General features: G+C 47.5%; 1 protein-coding gene across 1 annotated transcript in view; it reads right to left on the bottom strand.

The window, feature by feature from the left end:
- znf407 (zinc finger protein 407) overlaps positions 1-19,879 on the bottom strand; it is a gene marked incomplete at its 5' end in the record, with an annotated part of 125,428 nt that overhangs the window by 56,643 nt on the left and 48,906 nt on the right. Inside the window, one exon of the mRNA XM_080004817.1 lies at positions 8,597-8,671. Within this exon, the coding sequence (XP_079860943.1) occupies positions 8,597-8,671 (75 nt within the window). The remainder of the gene's footprint in view (positions 1-8,596; positions 8,672-19,879) is intronic.

The following is a 19,879-nucleotide window of genomic DNA, read 5'->3' as shown; positions in this document are numbered from 1 at the left end:
CACCTACAATCTGGTTTAATTGTCCGTCAAAAAATTCCAATATTTTGTGTGGTTCCAACCTATTAACATACAGACATATTTTTAATTATACTGATCGGAAGCCTTTATCGAAATAAATTCCAAATCCATTCCACTCCTTGAACACAGGGGAGAAAACACAGACAGAAACAGAAAGCAGACGGATGGACAAAGAGAGGCATGTCAAGAAAAGACCCGTGCGGAATAGCTACATGGAGGACAGACACACAAAATAAATCCTGTCGGAGCATCCACTCGAGGGAGATTGCGTGAACAGACCCCGAGTTGATAAACCTAGCATTACATTGTTACTGTTCTGCCATTACCGCCGAGACAGTTTTACTAAGTGGCATTTCGGAACGGCACAGATGGGTATCATCATCACACCGTAATGGCTTCTACATGTTAATTCACAACTTTAGCTCCTCTGCCACGACTCGGCCATGGAAATTATGGCTAGCCTGCATCTGGGAGAGGCGGTATAGGGTGTTGCGTGAAGCACAGAGAGAAAGAGAGAGCGTGCAAGTGAGAGAGAGGGGTGGGTGGGGTAAAGGCAGTAGCATATGGTGCCACGCTGCCATAAACAAGCTTTATGAAAAGACCGGGGACATTTATTTAATCATGGAATACCTGAGGAATCGCAACGAGACACACACTTTGTCCCATTATTGTTAGGCCATAAATTTAACCGCTTTACCAGGAAAGACAATGGGTCCCGGCATAGCAGCCCGAGACAACAGGGGGAGCAGGTGAATTTATAGGGCCGCTGCGCACGTGTGCGTTTGTGCGACGCGCGGCAGTGTAGCCCTGAATACCTTCCTGCCGAGGAATGAGAGGCCAAGAGTAAGAGGGAAAAGAGAAATGGTGCATGGACGAATTAGCCGTGACTGCTACACAGAGTATCTGCTGAACAACATGTCGCTGTGACTCTGGAAAGTCTCTGGCGGAGGGAACACACACACGCTATAGTGACACGTGTTCTCTGTTTTCCTCCGTCCATACCTCCTCCTCCCCGTCTCCCTTTAAGGCAGTTGTGTATTGTCCCTCCTCGTGCATGAATATGTGCCTTGTTTTTTACCACCCATTGTCTTTCTTTTTTCCTCCCGCTTTCTCTAACAAACAGCCGTTAAGGCCAATGTGAAGAATTAAAAAATTGATTACTGGCTCAACCTCTGAGAGGCCCAGCCAAATAATATCAGAAAATAACAAGCTGGGCCTAATAGCCCCCCGAGGAAAAAAAACTTCTCATTTGTATTGAATAGAAACACCGGCGAACACTCAATAAAAAGCCCCACGCAACACCCCACCGCGACGCGCCGCAATCGGCGGGGGTGGGGGCATAAAAAAATATAAAATCCCCGTGCGCTGATGGAGATCTAGCGCGTACACACCCTCACGCACGTACACGGTGATACAACACCCCCTCATGCACACACGCAGTATCGGGTCAGGGGGACAGCGGTAGCTCAGAGCCAGCTGTGACCTGCCGGCCCAGGTGCTCAGGAAAACCGCTGTTAACAGCCACGATTGATGATCTAATCAAACTGTCACCATGGCCATCCGTGGTGGTAAAAAGGGGCGGAGGGGGCAATGGATGGAGGAGGGGGCCGGTTGGGATAGGATGGAGGGGGGGGGTGATATCCAGGAGGGCCTTGTGCATGCTTACCGTTAGTCCAAATTGGGAGTGACAGTCTCAATAGTGAAAGGGTTTCTTTTTTCCCCTCAGTAATGGAGGAAACAACTGCAGCGGCCTTCCGGAGGATGTCACATAATCAAGGACCCACCGCCTCCTCACCCCCAACCTCTCATCCACTCCCCCCCACCCCCTTATGTTGCGGCTCAAGGGGGCTTTTGTACAGTGGAAAAGAAATCTTAGTGAAGATGATGTGATACTGTAGGGGATGGGGGCCAATACCTAGCGAGGAGTTGGACTTGACACATCTATTACTGTGCCTTGAAAACACGTGCCCTGCAATCCCTAAAATATGGAGCGTGACCCCCCTCCCCTCCTCAGAAAAAGTAATACTAACATATCTTACACCACACACATACACACATACGCACGCACGCACACATGCACACACACACACACACACACACACACACACACACACACACACACACACACACACACACACACACACACACACACACACACACACACTGTACTCTAACAGCACAACCAAGAAATTCAGGTTGGAATCACATCCAAAAGAACAAGCTGCCAACAGTTTTTTGGGGCTGGAAAAAACAAAACTTACAATGTCTGGAGACAAAGTAGCTGTACAACTAGACAACAGAATTATCCCAAAGAAAGGCTGGCTTTACATCGTTATCCTCTTCAAATACCCAACACCACATTCAATGACATGTAGTGTAGGCGTGAGGAGAGGTGTGGAAAAATAAATTAACATTTCTCAGCGGCAACTGCACACATCTCAGCAACAAATACAAGATGCATTGGCTAAGTTGGCTACATGAAATCAGAAAGCCACGAGTTCAGGAAGTCACCCAACTTAATAATGCGGGCCCCTGTTGATCGGTGCCTGTTCTGCTCGCTGTGTGTTAATCACCTTCTCCAGGATATATCCACGACTGCCGCTTGCCCGTCCAGCTCACATTAATTGAATCGCTGCTTGGCTAATTCATTGATTAATTGGTTCATTAGTGATGCCTGGCAACATCCATTTCTGTCATGAGAGTTTGATGTCTCAATAGCTTAAAAAAACAGGCACCAGGCTGGAAGCAGCCCTATTTTTCTCACAACCCCACACTGTGCATGGTGTCCTAGCCTTGTCAACAGTTAGCTACAGGATTGCGTCAGCGTCTTAAGTGGCCCCTGCATTTGTGCAATCGGAGGTGAAATCAAGACGAAGGTGAACTGAGCACATTCTCTGTTCTCCTCTGGCTGAGTAATGTTGCTTTGGGTTCCAGCGGAGAGTGACTTCACACTAGAGAAGGAAAAGAAATTTACCAGCTTGAGGAACTGTTGGCGTGGTGCGAGGGAGATGACGTAGTCACTTCTATCAAAAGACAAACGACTGCAGCTCTATCTGTCCCAATTGGCCAAGGTCACACTGAGGCCACGCGACCACAGACCACCTCCCTTTTTGGCCTTTGAATGTTAGAAAACATTATCATAGCAGTAAGGAGACTGAATAGTGATCCTACTGTACACAGCAACAGATCAGCTCGCTGTTAGACAAACAAACACGCAAAACATGCCTCTTATAGAAGCTTTGATCTGGGTCTTGAGACTTTGATGCAGGCAAGAGATGCACTGGCTGCAGATTAGCCATCCTGTTCTAGTATATACTGTAGGTCCAGATTTATGACGGGCATAATGTTGGGCCAGTGATTTAGCTAATGATGAGTAAGACCACACGGGTTGAGATTTTTGCATAAAAGTGTGTCAGCTTTTTAAAAAACTAACATCACCCCCCCCCCACCAAACACACACAAACACATTCCTGCACCATATGCCCATGACAAGTGCATAAAAACCATTCCCAAGCGAAAGCACGGGCCAAGCCATAAAAACTTAATGCACCTAATTTTCCAGTAATCAAAGTTTTATAGACTGCGATGCCTTTTAAACTAACAAATTTTAATTATCGCTTAATTTTAACAGCAATATTAACGCAATCCCTCATTCTGCCAGTGTTCATTCGTTATGAAATATTGAGTAGGGTAAACAAGGGGAGGAGCTGTCCGCTGGCTCAAACAAACAAGCCAAGGAACACAAAGGTGATCTGGGTGTGTGGTGGTGTGTGTGTGGTACCCCCACACACACACACGCACACACACACGCACACACACACGCACACACACACACACTATGCAAACATGTAGTACATGTAGTCCACAGGGCCACAGACTTACCACCATAAACAGGTTTTGTTGCACAGACTCCTGACAGGCCTTGGTGTGGTCGTGCAAAAGTGCTAATAGAATCCAACGTAAATACTAGGCAATGTGTTTTAGTCTCAAATATATGTACTGTATATATTTAATGTATCTGCATCTTTATGTATAAGATGTATATGCTCTAATTACAAAAAGCGAAACCGTGGATTTCAGGATATTTGGACAGTTGGCTCGCATTTATTTTTAATGGGAGGTTTCTGTTTTCCTGTTTTCCTGCTTTTATCACTTTGACACTTACAATAACACTGCAGCAGCGGTGGATAATGTTATTGACTGCTCACTGCTCTTGGGTGGTTGGAAAAGAAACTAGGCCTCCCACCCAACGCCGAGCCAGAAAGACAAAGTGCTGACAGAGGCAGATAAGGGCTGGAAGAAAGGGAGAGATTAAAGAGCAGATTCATTATCAATAATTAAGGGAAAGGATTTTTTCTAATGAATCAGGGGTTGTCTTTATCTGCTCTTTATCTCCCTATCACACTACACTCTCTCTCTCTCTCTCTCTCTCTCTCCCTCCCTCCCTTTCTCTCTCTCTCTATCGCTTCCCTTCACTCATGCCTGCACCCTCCCCGCTCACCCACACTTGAACACACACCGCATGTGCATACTCACACACACATGAACTGGCTTCTGGTTCTGTGTGACTTGACCCCTGTGTGTACAGCAGGCCTGTGCTCTGTGAGGTCCATATTGCCATCTCACTGGTGCCAGGCAGGGGAGGAGGGGAGGGGGAGCTCTTCCGCCCCCGCTATACCCTGTCGGGCCCGGGCCAGCCCTGGCCCCTGCCTGCTCGTTCCAATATGGCTGCACCGCATGGCACCACATTGGGGGTGTGGCGGTGAGCCCAGAGTCCGTTTTCTGCCAAGCTGAATGACCTGCTCCACCATCCTCCCCGCCCCCACCACAAGCAGCCTAGCTGCCCCAACCACAAGCAGAACACTTGATTTCTCCAGCACAAGCAGAAGACTAGCTGCCCCCACCACAAGCAGACAAGATGCACCCAACCGCAGCAATGTGTAGGCGTTGGTCAGTTCCACATGGAGAGGGGAAGGGGGGGCTCTCACATACACGCCGGTAAACTGATTTGATAACGGACTAACTGTGAAATCACCCCTTCATTCTGTGAGGAATGTAACACCTGTGCTGCATGCATCATGCTGCAGAGCTAATTCTGGCTCTGGTGCTCAGGCCTTTTTCACCTGGCCGATTTGGGAAAGAATTATCACCCGCTCAGGCTCAAAAACAATGCCATCTTTATGCTGAACAATAACCAGGAACCGAGCTTCAGCCGAAAACCGCCCATGGAACATGAGGATTCAACGTCTCCAGAAACATTTTCACCAAATTACACGCATCAGCCATTTTCTCACTTAAATAAACATATCTTTCTTCTGCTTGTCAGCACGGCTATTCCTAGAGTGACGAGTGTATTAGGCCAAGCAGTTTATTATTACAAGCATGAAAATGGGAGGCATTTTAACAATTACTTATGAAAACAGATACGTGGGACAGGTCAGACGTCTCTCCGAGCCCCTCGTTTTAGAAATGACTAATTACATTCAATTGGGGCAAGGTCACAGCTGTCAATCACGTGAGAAAAACCACTCCCCCATTATTAAAGTGTTGGTTTAGGTGCCTATGGATTCACTCTTCAACACCCCAGAATACCCACACACGTGTACACAACTATGCATGGCCAGAGTGAATGAAGCCCTCAGCACTCTAGAGGTACAGTACACTGAAACACACACTGATAAAAGGGACAGAGACCTCCTCAACGCTCCCGCTGTGCCTGCAGAGAGGAGCGGCGGTGTGAGTGAGACGGGGACCTAGTTGTGTCACGTCGGAGCATTTCAGCCCTCGTCCTCGCTCTCTGCTCCCCACTCCTCTCTTTCTTTCCCCCCCCCTCTCTTTCCATCTCTTCTCTTCCTCTCCCTTCAAGAAAGCTGTCGGACTGGGCTGGAGTTTTGCCGCCGTTTGTCGCTCCCCGCCCCGTCTCCTTAACCGTTTCTCCTCGCCGTGCAAACACACGCTGCACCAAAACAACCCGCGCGCGGAGGCGCCGGTGGGCGAGGCCCCAGCTAAAGCGGAGCCTGGCTCAAGCGGAGCCTGGCGTTACCTACTGCGACTAAGCCCTCCCCTCCTCCACCTCCCCACCGCCTTCCTTTGACTAACAGATCTCCCCAGTGTTCTAAAAATACCAGGTGAGCAGGGCCGGGGAGATGGTGATGAAACTGCCTCTCTGACACTGTCCCACTGCAATCCATCTCCCTGCCGCCTGCCAGACAGCATATGTTTGCAATTGGCTCTCCCCAACCCCCTATCCTCCCAAGCCCCCAGCCCCCCTGCTACCGAACCCGACTCTCCCTTTTCCGAGCCCACCCCGCCCGTCTCACCCCCCCCCCCCCCAGTCCCTTGCTGCTAGTTCAGAATCAGCTCGCAACCCTCGATCTGTCCTCCCCCATGTCTCTCTCCCTTTCTCTCTCTCTGTCCCCAGCTACCTCCCTAGTCTCCTGGTCTGGCTTTTCAAACTGGTGCAGTTATCAATCACCCGGGCCGGCGCTGTCACACAAGAGCGAAAACCTACCGGTGTAGGTGCGCACCTCTCTCTCCCTCTCTCCCTCTCCCTCTCTCCCTCTCTCTCTCTCTCTCTCTCCCTCTCCCTCCCTCCCTCTCCCTATTGTTTGTCTGGCTGTCTGTCAGTCATTCCCTCATTCATTCCATGGCTCCCTCTTACACTTGCCCAAATTTGTTCCACTTAATAAGCCCTCCCCAATGACCTTGTGCTAATTAAGCTGCACTGTGTTGGAAATATGATGCTTAATTAATGATGAGATAAATTCCGTCTGCAGGACTGTCAGAAAAATGATGACACCGTGTTTTACAGGTTTAAATAGAGCAAACCTTGTGGCCTCCTCAAGAAGCGTGTGTGTGTAAAGAGAAAGAGAGACAGGGTTGAAAGAGGCATGTGCGTGTGTGTTATAATGATAGTGTATGGCGGTCTGCTTCATTGGGGCAGAGTGACTGCAGTTGTTTTTCGCAAACACACACACACACACACTGAAGTAAATGCTATTAGGCAACCCGCAGACCTTAGGGTTTCCGCCCCTACCGGTCCGCTGCATGTGTGTGGGGGTACATGCTTTTGTGAGTCCTCTCTGACCTTGGCTGCGTTGCCACCTTCCAAGGCCAAAGCCTCAAAGGTCTTTCGGGGGAAAACACATCTGGCACAAAACTAATTTTACCAAACTGCAGCCAATTCCAAACAAAAGCAATGTACGATGTAAGCAGCGGTTAAGCGTGACAAAATCATGTGGCGCACTACCTGTCATACTGGCAGTTTTGAGACTTTGTGGCCGCGTGGATGAAGCAGAGACTGGAAACACTGGAGTGGACCGTGGATGTGAGGATTTGTCTCCGTCTAATCTAGATGAACAGCTGACAGTGGGGGCTTGGTTGATAATGTCTGAGCAGCACAGAGGCATACGGTCGGGCCGCTCACTTCCATATCTGAAGCCACTTGTCATATCTAATACAGCACGTTGTCAAAAGCATCAATTTGGTTTGAGGGGTAATGAAAGTGAAACGTCTCTGTTTTCTATTTTAGCGGCCCGCTTGACAGATTGAGAGGTGTTTAACGTCTCGTTTTTGGCATGACGGGGGGGGGGGGGGGGGGGGGGGTTGGCTTCACAACTTCATCTCATCTTCCATCTCGTTCACACACACCAACACACACACATTCCAGCACAATGACAGCAGGACTCCGCTTCTGATAGACAGGGCCGAGCGGAACACATTACAAACGACACTAATACATACACACACACAAACACACACACACACACACACACACACACACACACACACACACACACACACACACACACACACACACACACACACAAAGATGCAAAACAGTAGGAGCAACATCATTCATCCTTAATTTGAGAATGAAGGCAGAAAGTGAGATGAGGGATGGGCCCAGATCAAGTTTGACGGATAAAAGCGATATGAGAGACTGACAGAATGAGTGAAAGTCGTGCATCCGGTTGGGGAACAGAAGCACATGAAGTTGCATTTCACTGTTATGGTGGAGATTGACACTTTCTCGCACTCGGGGGAGGTGGGTGACACTTTCGTCGATCTCAAAGGTTAGCGTCACAGAGGTTCCAACGTTCTGTCATTCGAGGACAGAAATACCCCAACTCTGATTAATATATGAAGAAAAATGGAAAATATGGAAAAAATGGTGTGGTTAGAGACTAAAGGCCGTCATATGTAGTGTTAAAGATGGACCAAAAACATTACATTTTTTTTGTACATGACTTATATTATAATGTTTTCTACAGTTTTATCCACGATGACTCATTCATCACAAGAACGAGCAAGGGATAGTCTCAGCCTCATCAATATTCATGAGCCGAGCTTTGAAATTTGAGTGACAAACTTGCTCACAAAACTACAGGTGAGTGGTGGTGATAGACATGTTTCCATGTATTTCAATTCCCCCATAAAAGGAAAGTAAGCACAGTGATCACGCTCCCCCAATAAAATAACTACCTCAGTCAGCTCAACCGTTACTAGAATTGTACGGTGACACGTCAATAAAGGAAACAAACACAGAAGCAAAATAATTTGTCAGTACGGAGCTCACCTCTCTTTGGGACGCCCAACGCCATGTTTTCCCAGCATGTGTGTTCTCAGGTGCTTCTTCATCACGAAGGCCCACCTACACACAAAACGCACAAGAGGGAGAAGGGAATTAGCCGGCAGTCGTGTTCGGGTTGCGGCGGTGCCAAGGTTTTTAAATATCACCATTGGAGTTGAAATGTGTGTCGCACAAATAGGATGAAAAAATTTGGTACCGTCTGTGTTCTAACATGTTCTTCAAGTTCACATTCCCCACTCTGCAGGCTGGCTTTTGTATACATGATTTACACACAAGGGAATATTAACTCACTGCCTTGCTGTGGGGGCTGGTGTTTGTTGGGAAGAAAGTCGATTTCACACCTCCTTCGCATCGCACGGTGTGTTTTCATGCTATTTTCCATCAAATATTTTGTGCCAATTTCATTTTCAACCCTGAGCACTGATCAGTGAGGGCAACACTGATTGTTTGAGAATGCGGGGCAATCTTTGAAATACGGGGGTTATTTAATAGGAAGAGTTTAACCTTCCTTAACTGTCTTCATGTCTTCATTCCTTCCAGAAAGACATTGGTACATGTCCACTTCGAGAATGTGTTTACTTCATTGCGCTGTTTCAACTCCCGCGTCCTTCGAGCGGCACATTGGGCCGCAGTCGGCTCTACTGTACTCTCAGGGAGTGTTCTGTGCGTCTCCTAAATGGCACGTGAAAGCATAATGAGCAGATGACAACAGCCCAAACTACTCCTGGACCTGAGCGCACCCGTCGCCATCGTTTTCCGTCCCCTGGCCCTTCTCATTTAGCAGCCATCGCTTCCCATTATCGTGTCACAAACAGACGGCGACCACATCTGAGGGGCTGAAGGGGCTGACCGCAAACATGAAAGCGGGCAAACGGAGTCAGAACCGACAGTCACGCATGTCGGCGGCCCGTGTTGTCCTGCCATGCGCGCGGCTACCCCCTCCATTTCTATTTTCGTATTTCAAGCCGCACCCCCTCTCCCACCCTCCCCTCCTTGCGTCTTTTTTCGGAGCTGCCATCTGACTTAAGCAGTGAGTTTGTCATAAAGAGCATGCCTAATTATTTCACCATTTATGTCATCTTGTAAGATGCTGCCTTTCTCTTTCCTCCTCTATTATGTTTTGACACACATACACATGCACACACATGCACACGCACACGCACGCGCACTCACGCACGCACGCACGGACGCACACGCACACACACACACACACACACACACACACACACAGAAGGCTGTCTCCCCCATCCCATCATGGCCTCGGAGTGCCGTCCGTCAGGCACAGCCCCTTAGGCTGATACTAACTAACACTCCGGTATAAATATTCAAACACGTTCCACTGTTTTGCTTTGTTATCATCACTATATTCCTGCTCGGTCCTCTCAAGCTCAATCCATCCATCCGTCCAGAATGTTGCCTTGGAGTTAAACTGGGAGCCAGTGCATGACTAAAGCCCCCATCTACAGCCAGGGAGAATGGCAAGATCAAAATGTGATGCGTCAGCAGGACTCTGGAGGCGCCTCTGACTGACTGTATCATCTCTAAATAAACAACCAGCCTAATTAAGATAACATTTCTGGGAAAAGGGGGGAATGGGGGGCGGGGGAAAAATAATTAATCAATATATTTGAGAGTATGGTAGAGCCTTGAAACAGTTGCTGTTTGTTTAAGTTGCCATGCTTAGACATGTAAAAAAAATAAAAAAGAGCTTGCAAACATTTCTGTTAATTATGTATTACAGCTGTCCTTCATAAACCTAATTACAGAGTGCTGAAAGGCAATGGGGGCAATTTGCATATGCGCATGAAAGACAAGACATATGCAAAATATTATTTTAATTAGCATTCTTTGATAGAAAGGGTTACAAATCAAACTGGCGTGTTGTGAGATTTTCATCTCTTTTTCGTTACTGGATTATTCTCAGTGTGGCGTTGGTGCATCAGTGGTAATGCCCTATGGAGCCACCTGGCACAGAACTAACACACCGACGCGCGCGCGCACACGCACACGCACGCACACACACACACACACACACACACACACACACACACACACACACACACACACACACGCACACACGCACACACACACACACACTGAAATGCAAACACACAAATGCACTCAAGCAAACAAGCAAAGACAATTACAAAAATAGAGACATTCAGACACAAAGATAGACAAATATCAACACAAGCGTACTCGTGTACCCGTGGACCCATGCACTTTAACACAGAAATTGACACACTGAAACCCATGCACCCAACACGGGCATACATGCACACCCAAACACAAAAAAGGCTGAACTATAAATGCTTAAGGGAAAGATCCATTTGTTTAAATGTGTGGAATCAACCTCCTTTCTTCACTGTGTGTGTGTGTACTGTGTGTGTGTGTGTGTGTGTGTGTGTGTGTGTGTGTGTGTGTGTGTGTGTGTGTGTGTGTGTGTGTGTGTGTGCGCGTGCGCACGCAGGCTTGTATGATGTTGTGCGCATAGTTGGGTGTGCAACTTCTGCCATGCAGGTCAGGGCCTTGGGGTGCATCATCAGCCCCCAAACGATCACAGTCCTGATGGTTATTGTTACAGAGGGATACTTTAACTTGCCATTCATCCATATCGCTCCCCCAACCACCGCCCCAACGTCTATGCATTGAACTAATAGGGCTCTGCCAGCGCCCTCCGGGGAGTCTCGCAATATCCATCTGAGATCAAAAAAAAAAAAAAAAGTAGGGAAAAGAAAAGAAGAGAAAAGAAAGACAGAGACTGTGGTGTTTTACGTCCGCCTCTCCCTTCAGACTAATCGGCGCGTCACAGCTCGTTAGGCCCGTGACACGCCGGAACTTTACCGATAAGCATGGGAGACACGGCTCAATTACCCGCAGTTACAATCTCTCTGTCTCCCTTTCTCCCCCTCCTCACCGCCTGGCGATGAAGAGATAATGTGTCAATATTTGATACAAACAACTTCATTTGCCTGATGGCGTTCCCTGGATGGGCCAGAAGGACGAGGTGATTTAAGAAAGCCCCCCACCCTACACCATCACCAGGCACCCTACCCTCAAACCAGAGAGCTGAGCAAAAAGCTTTGTGAGACAGAACCGCGCAGCACACGACCCACTTTGTTGACTTTTTCTGAGCTACTTCCTTCTGGGTCCAAACCCACGCTTGGCAGTCGACAGAGGCTACAGTTTCAGCTACGCATCGGAGACGACGGGAATGGAGACAACTGGAATGGACTACCGTAGAGGTGCAGTACAAAAACTACCGGATGACAAAAAAAAAAAAAAAAAAAAAGCCAGCTCAAACTTCTGTGTTGTAAACGAGCAAAAAACTTAGGAAACATTAAGCAGAATGAGAAAAGATACCAGATGCGGGAGTCACTCAACCCTTGCCGAGCGGAGCGTTGAATCCTGGGAGAGAGGGGCTCTAGGGGGGGGGGTGAGATCTCTGGAGCTATGGTGCTACGCTTCAGCTGCCTTCGGAAGATACACGAGAACAAACAGGAGCCTGTGCACGCACATGTGGAGATGCACAGAGCTGCTCCGCCAGGGGGCCCGGCAAGAGATGAGCAAGTGCGGGCTCATCCAGCCTCGCCGCGCCAGCCCTAATGATGGCCTCCACCTGCTGCTTTAATGTCACAGCTGGAGCACCTTCCATCCCTCACTGACTCTGACTTCCATCAGTGCCAGGTAGCGCACCTATCCTCCAGCATCCCTCCACGCCCATCCATCTCCCGCTTTCTTTATATTCCTTATTTCCCTTCATCTCACCTCCGATGCCTTCCTGTCCCAATCTAGAGGCGCTTCACTTTTTCCGTCCCCGACTCTACCGCCGCCTCCCCCTTCCTCGTTGTTTATTTCTTCTTTACTTTCTGCCTCCCCATGGGTGGCGCTGCCTGCTGTCAGCCGAAGGGTTGCTCCCCTTGCCGTAGACTCTGCCTCCATCTCTTTCTGACACTCGGAAACACACTATAACCTAAACCCTTCCCCATCTTTTGGATACCTCATGTGCCTCCACCGCCACCTTTGTCGGTACCCTTGTCACCCTTGCCCAATCTGTTACAGGTTGCTTTATGGGACTCTCTTTGAGTGAAGGCGCAAGAAACTGACCTTGTGCGAAAGGGAATGTCCCACAGGCCATCTTGCAGACTTATTTCAAGGCATATTGCGTTATAAATCCTGTGCCAATATTTTCAGTCCCAAGATCCTCTTCGCAGGTGTGCACTCATGTGCTAAGCAGAATGTACCCTCAAACGCAAATGTTGTGTATATGTGTGTATGTACAATAAGTGGATGTGTGCAAAGGCTTTCCACGTCATCATCATGATCATAATCATCATCTCTTGTGGTAATCAGTTACAGGGCTCTCCAAAGGCCATTGATTCTTCCCTCAGACCGTGGAGATTCTGGGTGTGAGATGAAATGATATGAGGAGGGTGACTAATTGGCGGCGTCAGTTTAGCAGAAGGATGGAAAATTGACCTCAGGTTTCTACTGGGATAAGGATATTCATCGAATTAACATTTTATTTTGATAACGTTTTCACTCTGCTGGATAAAAATAATCGTTTTCTTCTTGTTTCCTCTTGTTTTCTAAACCTACAGTGGCAACTGGGAGTTGGTGGGAGGTTGACATATCTAATCTGGGAAGATTTGACAGGCAGGTAAACTGACAGAAGAACAGAGCCCAACAACTTGCCTGACAGCAGCCTGGAGCGCTGAGACAGCCGCTGCCATGAGAGCAGTCAGTCAGTCAGTCAACCAGTCAGTCAGACAGCCAGGCAGGCAGGTAGCCCGTCGGAGAGATGGTTGTACAGACGGATGGGACAGAGACACAGATAAAAAAGAGCGAGGAAAAGAAAAGATAGACAACTGGGTGATAGACAGGCCAAATCTCAGACGAGAGAAAAATAAAGAGAAAAAAGCTGAGAGGAAAGATTCCGCTTAATGCATCGGATCAATCCGGCACGCTGGCCCTCACTACCGGGTATCAGAGGGAAGCTGAGAAGATCGGAAGGCAAAGGAAGAAAACACAATTCTCAAAAGATCCCAAAACACAGTAAACTAGACGTCAGAGTTGCCAATTGAGAAGGCTGGGACAGGAGTTCTCTGCCTGCTTGTTCCCGGGGACCAGCATGCATTTTCTGTTGGACTGTGGGCGAAGCAGGAGAAGGGTCACGATAATGAATAGGCCCATCATTTTTAGGAAAAACAAACGTTTTCTTAGACGTCAACACAAGGTTCTGTGATTCGGTCAAATAAAATGTTTTCTTGTGATTGTTTTGGTCATTTCCACCAAACATTCCAAAGAATATGATGAATACAAATAAATGAATTATTTTCCCTCCACGATTAAAAAAGTCTTGTCTCTCTGTCTGTCCCTCTGTCTGTCTGTCCATCAATCTGTCTGTCCATCCATCCATCTATCTATCTATCTGAACACAATGAAAAAACACAGTTCTGGGCCATGCCAGTATTTTCACAGATATCTTCATATTGGGCCCAGAAGATTCTTTATAGGAGTGGTCGAGAACCATTGAGCAAGGTGATAGGGGGATAGAAGGAGAAAGAAAAAAGAAAAGGGGAAATTTAATCTAGATGAGAACAGAGTGGATGGGAAGTGGAGAAAAAAGAAGAGGAGGAGGAGTGTGTGAGCGAGGGGCAGAATCGGTTTGCGGCACTGTCACCTTGTTTGATGGAAGGAAGGGGTGACTTCCCATCAATATTGCCCGGGCGTCACCGAGACACGCCTATGGAGACGTCCCATAATGTAACAGATATTGGGGAAATATAAATAAATAAGCTGTTGGAATTGATTTTTTTTTAACTTGAGCGCCAGAGCACTTGATCTATTCTGAGACGATCTTTGTGAAAGTTAAATAAATAAGAAGGAGAGGCGGCTCCTTGACGGCCAATCAACGTCGAGGCTCTCACCGAAACAGACGTGTCTCACTTAGGATGCCAGCGTCGCCGTCCTGTGTGCGTCTTTCAGTGTCCTCGCGTCATCCCGTGTCCTCTATTCTCGAAATAGGCACGTATCCGTCTCCCCATCCGTCTGTCTGTCTGTCTCTCTCTGGATGGGGTTTTGGATCATCTGCTGAGAGGGTTGATGGGGCCTGACGGAGTGATTGAGCCGGCGTTTTCATCGACGGCGGCGGCGGCGCCCCGCGGAGCTCCCAGGCTCCGCTGCACACCGTCCCATTAAAGGATCGTTTAGAGGCTCCGGAGTTCCACCTGAAGTTGCGCCGAGCACACCCCTAATGTGAGATGAAACGCGCCATTTTCACGCAAGAGGAACGGGGCGGTTGTCGGGAGTGTCTCCCAGGAAAGCGAAAAATAATACTGATGATAAGATAGAAAATTATTCCCCCTCCCCAACAGCACATTTCCATCTTCAAGAGAATGCCAATTGATGAACTGATTTATTATTGATATCATCATCGTTAATGCGCCGACGGCAGTTTTAATGTTCCACAGCCGCCAGCTCTGAGCGTCATAGGACTGTTTGCATAATATGCTACTCAGCTTCATTATATTTTCTAATTAACTGCTTTAATTTGTGATTTAAATCCTTGACAAAAAAAAGAGAGAGGGGAGCACAAAATGCTGAACAAGAAGGAAGAATAGGAATATTGTGTTGTGGCGTCAAGATAAAAGTCGAGGTAAACACACAGTGAGCTACAGACAGTTGTACAAGTGGCTGCGGCGCGTTCCAAAATAGATTCATAAACACAGGCAGATTGTGTGGAATCAGCACAAACGGGCCTCACTTTTATGGATGGCAAAAAGGAGGGAAACGCGATTTGCTCTGAAGACAGAACATGTACGGAAAAAAAGAAACACATTTCCAACGAAATACACAACAGTAAAAATACAGTTGTGGTATGGGGGCTGTGGGGGGGCTTGAAAACAAAAAAAAAGTCTTGCCTCATACAAGAAAGCAAAATGAATCAAAAACGGCAGTTGTTAGAGGCCGTTAGCTCCTTTTGCAAATGCATCTATTTCTTTCCTTCCTTCCCTCTTTCTTTCTCTTCCTCTCTGCAGTGCAGTTAAAGATATGAAAAATATATGTGCCTCCAGCCCCCCCCTGCCTGCGCCACCATCACCACCAACACCACCAACCACCAGCACCACCCCTCCTTTTCCCAGCGCCGTGTTAAATCATTAAAGAGAAGTCCTGCTCATTATCTCTCTAAACAAAACTTCTCTTAAACCAAATAAATCACTGTACGGGCGCAGCTAACAGCCGTGAAGGGATAAATTACAAAGCGGCTCACTGGCAGCGCTGGTATTTTAAAAAGCTTGCTGCACAATTTCTATGATGTACAGTAATTTGTAATGCAGGCTTTCCTATGTTCATGAGGTCTCTTCAGGTGTAATTTGCTGTATGCAAAAAAATGGAGATGGAGGACGGCGAGTTAGAGCAACCCCACAAAGAAAACACCTTGTTTTTGGTTTCAATATTTTTAAGCTTGTCTCTCGGTATGGACGTAAAAAAAACAAGTTAATTACCGTTTTCCCCAAAAAAGTGCAGATACCTCTTTCAAAAGTTGCTTATTTCACTTCAAATGACTAGTATTTACCCATGACTATTTACTCAAATGTTTTTTGTCCATATGGACAAACAAAATTGGGTAAATAGTGCAATCCCATTCAATTTGTATAGAATCATGATAGTAAAATCTAATGTTTTTCAAAAATGGTCACAACTAGCTCTCAAGATAATTGCAATCGGGTGATGATGTGATAACTGCAACAGTTCTACATCCAAGGCCAGAAATCAGAACGAAATCCAGTCTCTAACGGACCATAGTTGCAGATTGTGTTAGGGGTCCACACCTCACCTTCTCCACTAACCCTCTGTATGCCCCTTTTGGGGGGTGGGGTGAGGGCGTTGCTGCAAAGGGACCCAGCCTCGATCAAAGTGGGAAAACAGGACGATGCTCAGGTCCCTTTTACGACCGGCGTGCCGACCCCTGCCTCCCCCTCCAGGGGATACAAGCCAACGGGAGCCCTGGTGAGACCAGAAACAGCAGCCCAGACACGATTTATTCAGTCTGTTTACTGTGCACTGTATCCGCCCGTCCTCCGAGAGCAAATCAAACACAGGAAAAAAAAAAGAGGAGAGAGGAAGCAGGAGGGAGAAGAAAGGAGAAGAGAATGAGAGAAAGAGAGAGAGAGAGACAGAGAGAGAATGAGAATTTGTGTGAGAGAGATATGAGAGGACAAATAATAACAAACCACAAAATAAAGACAAATACAATACAAATGTTTTATCATTTCAAACTAAATAAAATAAAAAATAAAATAAAGCCTGCTGTGTTTATAATCAAGGTAGGGAAACGCAGTTCCTAATTCAGCAAGCTTTGTTTGAGGTATAGTTTCTTTTTTCCACCCAGACGCAAGCCAAAGATCAAATCAAATGATGGTCTAATTGATAAAGTCAGACAGATGATAAATGCCAGTGGTCGCAGAACAAAGGTGCGCAGCTTCTGAGCGGGCCGAGGAGAGACAGAAGGGGGTGGGGGTTTTAACAGAAAAGAAAAAAAAAAGCTGTGCTAATTTCCTCCTTGTTGTTCCCGGCGATTGGTCAAGCACACGCACAAAAATAAACAAAAACGAATAAATAATGTAAATTAATAAAGTAGGCAAAACTGAAGGAACATGACGTGGGATCATTTTGTTTCTCTCACACTAGTTTGGTAAAGCAGATAATCCATAAAACATAAAGCCCCCCCTGCTCCCCTCAGCACCGACTGAATGAAAGGCATATCTGGGATGTCTGGCATGTCAGGCCTGCCTGCCTGTCTGCCTGGCTTCGCTCAGCACGCCGTTCGCCTGCTTGCTAGCTACCACTCTCATTATCCCCGTGCCTCTCTGAAGGGCGCCTAAGGTCACCGTGCGCGGGAGGAGAAAATAAACCGCCGTGGCGCTAAATCTAATATTCAGTGATTCTATCAAAGAGTGGCTTATTAAGACTCGGAGCGTCATAATGGTGGAGGTGGAGGTGGGGGTGGGGGGGGGGGGGTGCAGGATTGTGCAAAAACGGAAGTTTACACACTCTGCTCCAAACTCTCTCTGTGGATTAGTAGGGCTGTTGATTAGGAGAGCTGAAATAGTTTTTTTGTGTGTGTGTGTGTGTGTGTGTGTGTGTGTGTGTGTGTGTGTGTGTGTGTGTGTGTGTGTGTGTGTGTGTGTGTGTGTGCGTGTATATGACATGCGTTGTCGTGCCGGGTGTGTTGAAATTTGTTTTCCGTGAGCTGGGACTTAGTGGTCAAGTGTTTTACCGTACGGTCCCAATGTAAAACAAACAATGGGACTCGAGGTATTGAGAGAAAGTATGGCTTTGGGAATTTACACAATGCACTGTTCTGGCATTATTATACACACTGCTGCCTCCCACTCAGAAGCCAGGACTCTTGCACTTGAACACTTCTGAGACAAGAATACACACGGACACACACACACACACGTGTGCGTGTGGACAGAGAATGGCTTTGTTTAGCTATTGTTGCCATTGCCTTGACACCCACCATCTGCTGCCCTAGCAACGGAGACAGCACAGAGAAGTCTCCCACTGGAAAGTCGTCCTCCACCGTCTTCGAAACACCTCCTCCACCCAAAGAAAAAGGTTTCAACTCAAACACCAGATCACTCTTCCTCATGCACCCTCAGATGGACCTGCCACACGATAAACTGCTTGTTCTTATCTATTATATCCTTTCCTTGTTTATACCCAAGTTGAAAAGTTAAAAAGACAAGAAGAAAGGGAACTTCATGACCTCATATCCATTGATACCATCCATGTCTTGATGATAAGCTCTCAACTTCTTTAAGCCATTTGGATAAAAGCCTAAAAGTCGGCTGAACGGGCTGCAAGAGACGTTTAATTTGCAGGGCCGCCGCCTCGGTTACCATCCATAGTGGCGCCGAGCTCGACTGAGAGCAGGCACTCCAAAGTAAATGAAGAAATAAATAAGTAAATAAAGTGTGCTATGCAGATGGGGGTGACGAAGGCTCCGTCTCAGCCTACTCTATGATGCGGTGGCCATTCATCACCTGCGCATGCAAAGCGACTGCTCGTGTCCTTAGCATATTCGCATATTCTAATGAAGCCTTGAATGCAAATGAGGACGACCTTTTCTTTCTTTCTTTTTTTACAACTTTACATTAAGCATTGCGGGGGAGGGGACGAAGGAGGGAAGAGTGGCTATAATGGCTATTAGAGCGGCCGGCTGGCTGCGTGACGTTGTGATCCAAACTCAGGGACACTGTAATTAGGCTAATCTATTACAAGACGGCAGCTGTCACCAATCTTTATGGCTAAGGACGGACTCGTCAGACACCTTTATTTATTAAGCCGTCCCGCGCTTTCTGATTGGTTGTCTCATAAGATTCGCCACTTACATTACAAAGACCGTACGGGAGCAGGCGCGGACCCGGACGCAGACTCCGCAGCAGACTCTGGGCGGCCGGGCGCTCAACGCTCAATGGTGGAGTGACCCAGTCCGCCCACCTTGATGCTAAGCTTCTGCGCCCGCCTGTCTCCTTCTCCCTGGTACTGGAACTTTGGAGACCGAACGTCCCCAGCCCCTATTACCCTGCCCACCAGGTACAGGGCTATAGGGTCTAAGACCTGTTTGCAGGGGGCGGGGGTGTGTGCAGCAGCAGACCGACAGGAGAAAGTTACGCCTCCTTACTGTGACTTTGAACTTTGTGAGATGAGGCATAAATATTGAAATATTGAAATGAAAGATGCGCCGGGCGCAGAGGGGATGGGTGGTGGAGAGAGGGAAAGAGGCAGAGGAGAAGAGGGAGGGATGGAGGGAGGTAGGGAGGGAGGGAGGGAGGGAGAGGATAGACGGATGGAGGGGGGAGGCAAAGACAGGAGGCCCACTGAGAGAAGAGACAAGGCCCTCACCCCTCTGCCAGGCTGCATTCTATCCGCTCGACAGTTATGGATAGGAAACATTACTGGGGCTGGTAATTAAAGCAAAAACTAATACTGTCTCTTGGATGAGGGGGTTTCATGGTGAGCCTCCATTTGTCACTGCTGCACACTCGCCAAGGCCAGATTAAATCACACACATATTTACTCCCACTGTGCACAGAGACTCCATCTATCCATCTATCTATGCATCTATCTATCTATTTATGCATCCATCTATCTGTCTATCATCCATCCATCCATCTATCTAAAAATCTATTTATCTAGCATCTATCCACCTGTTCATCTATGCATCCATACACCTATCCATTATTCATCTATCCA

The sequence above is a fragment of the Zeus faber genome (assembly GCF_960531495.2).
Source record: "Zeus faber genome assembly, chromosome: 8".
NCBI lineage: Eukaryota > Metazoa > Chordata > Actinopteri > Zeiformes > Zeidae > Zeus > Zeus faber.
Note: the sequence above shows the minus strand (reverse complement) of the source record. Positions and strands in the feature narration are given on the sequence as shown.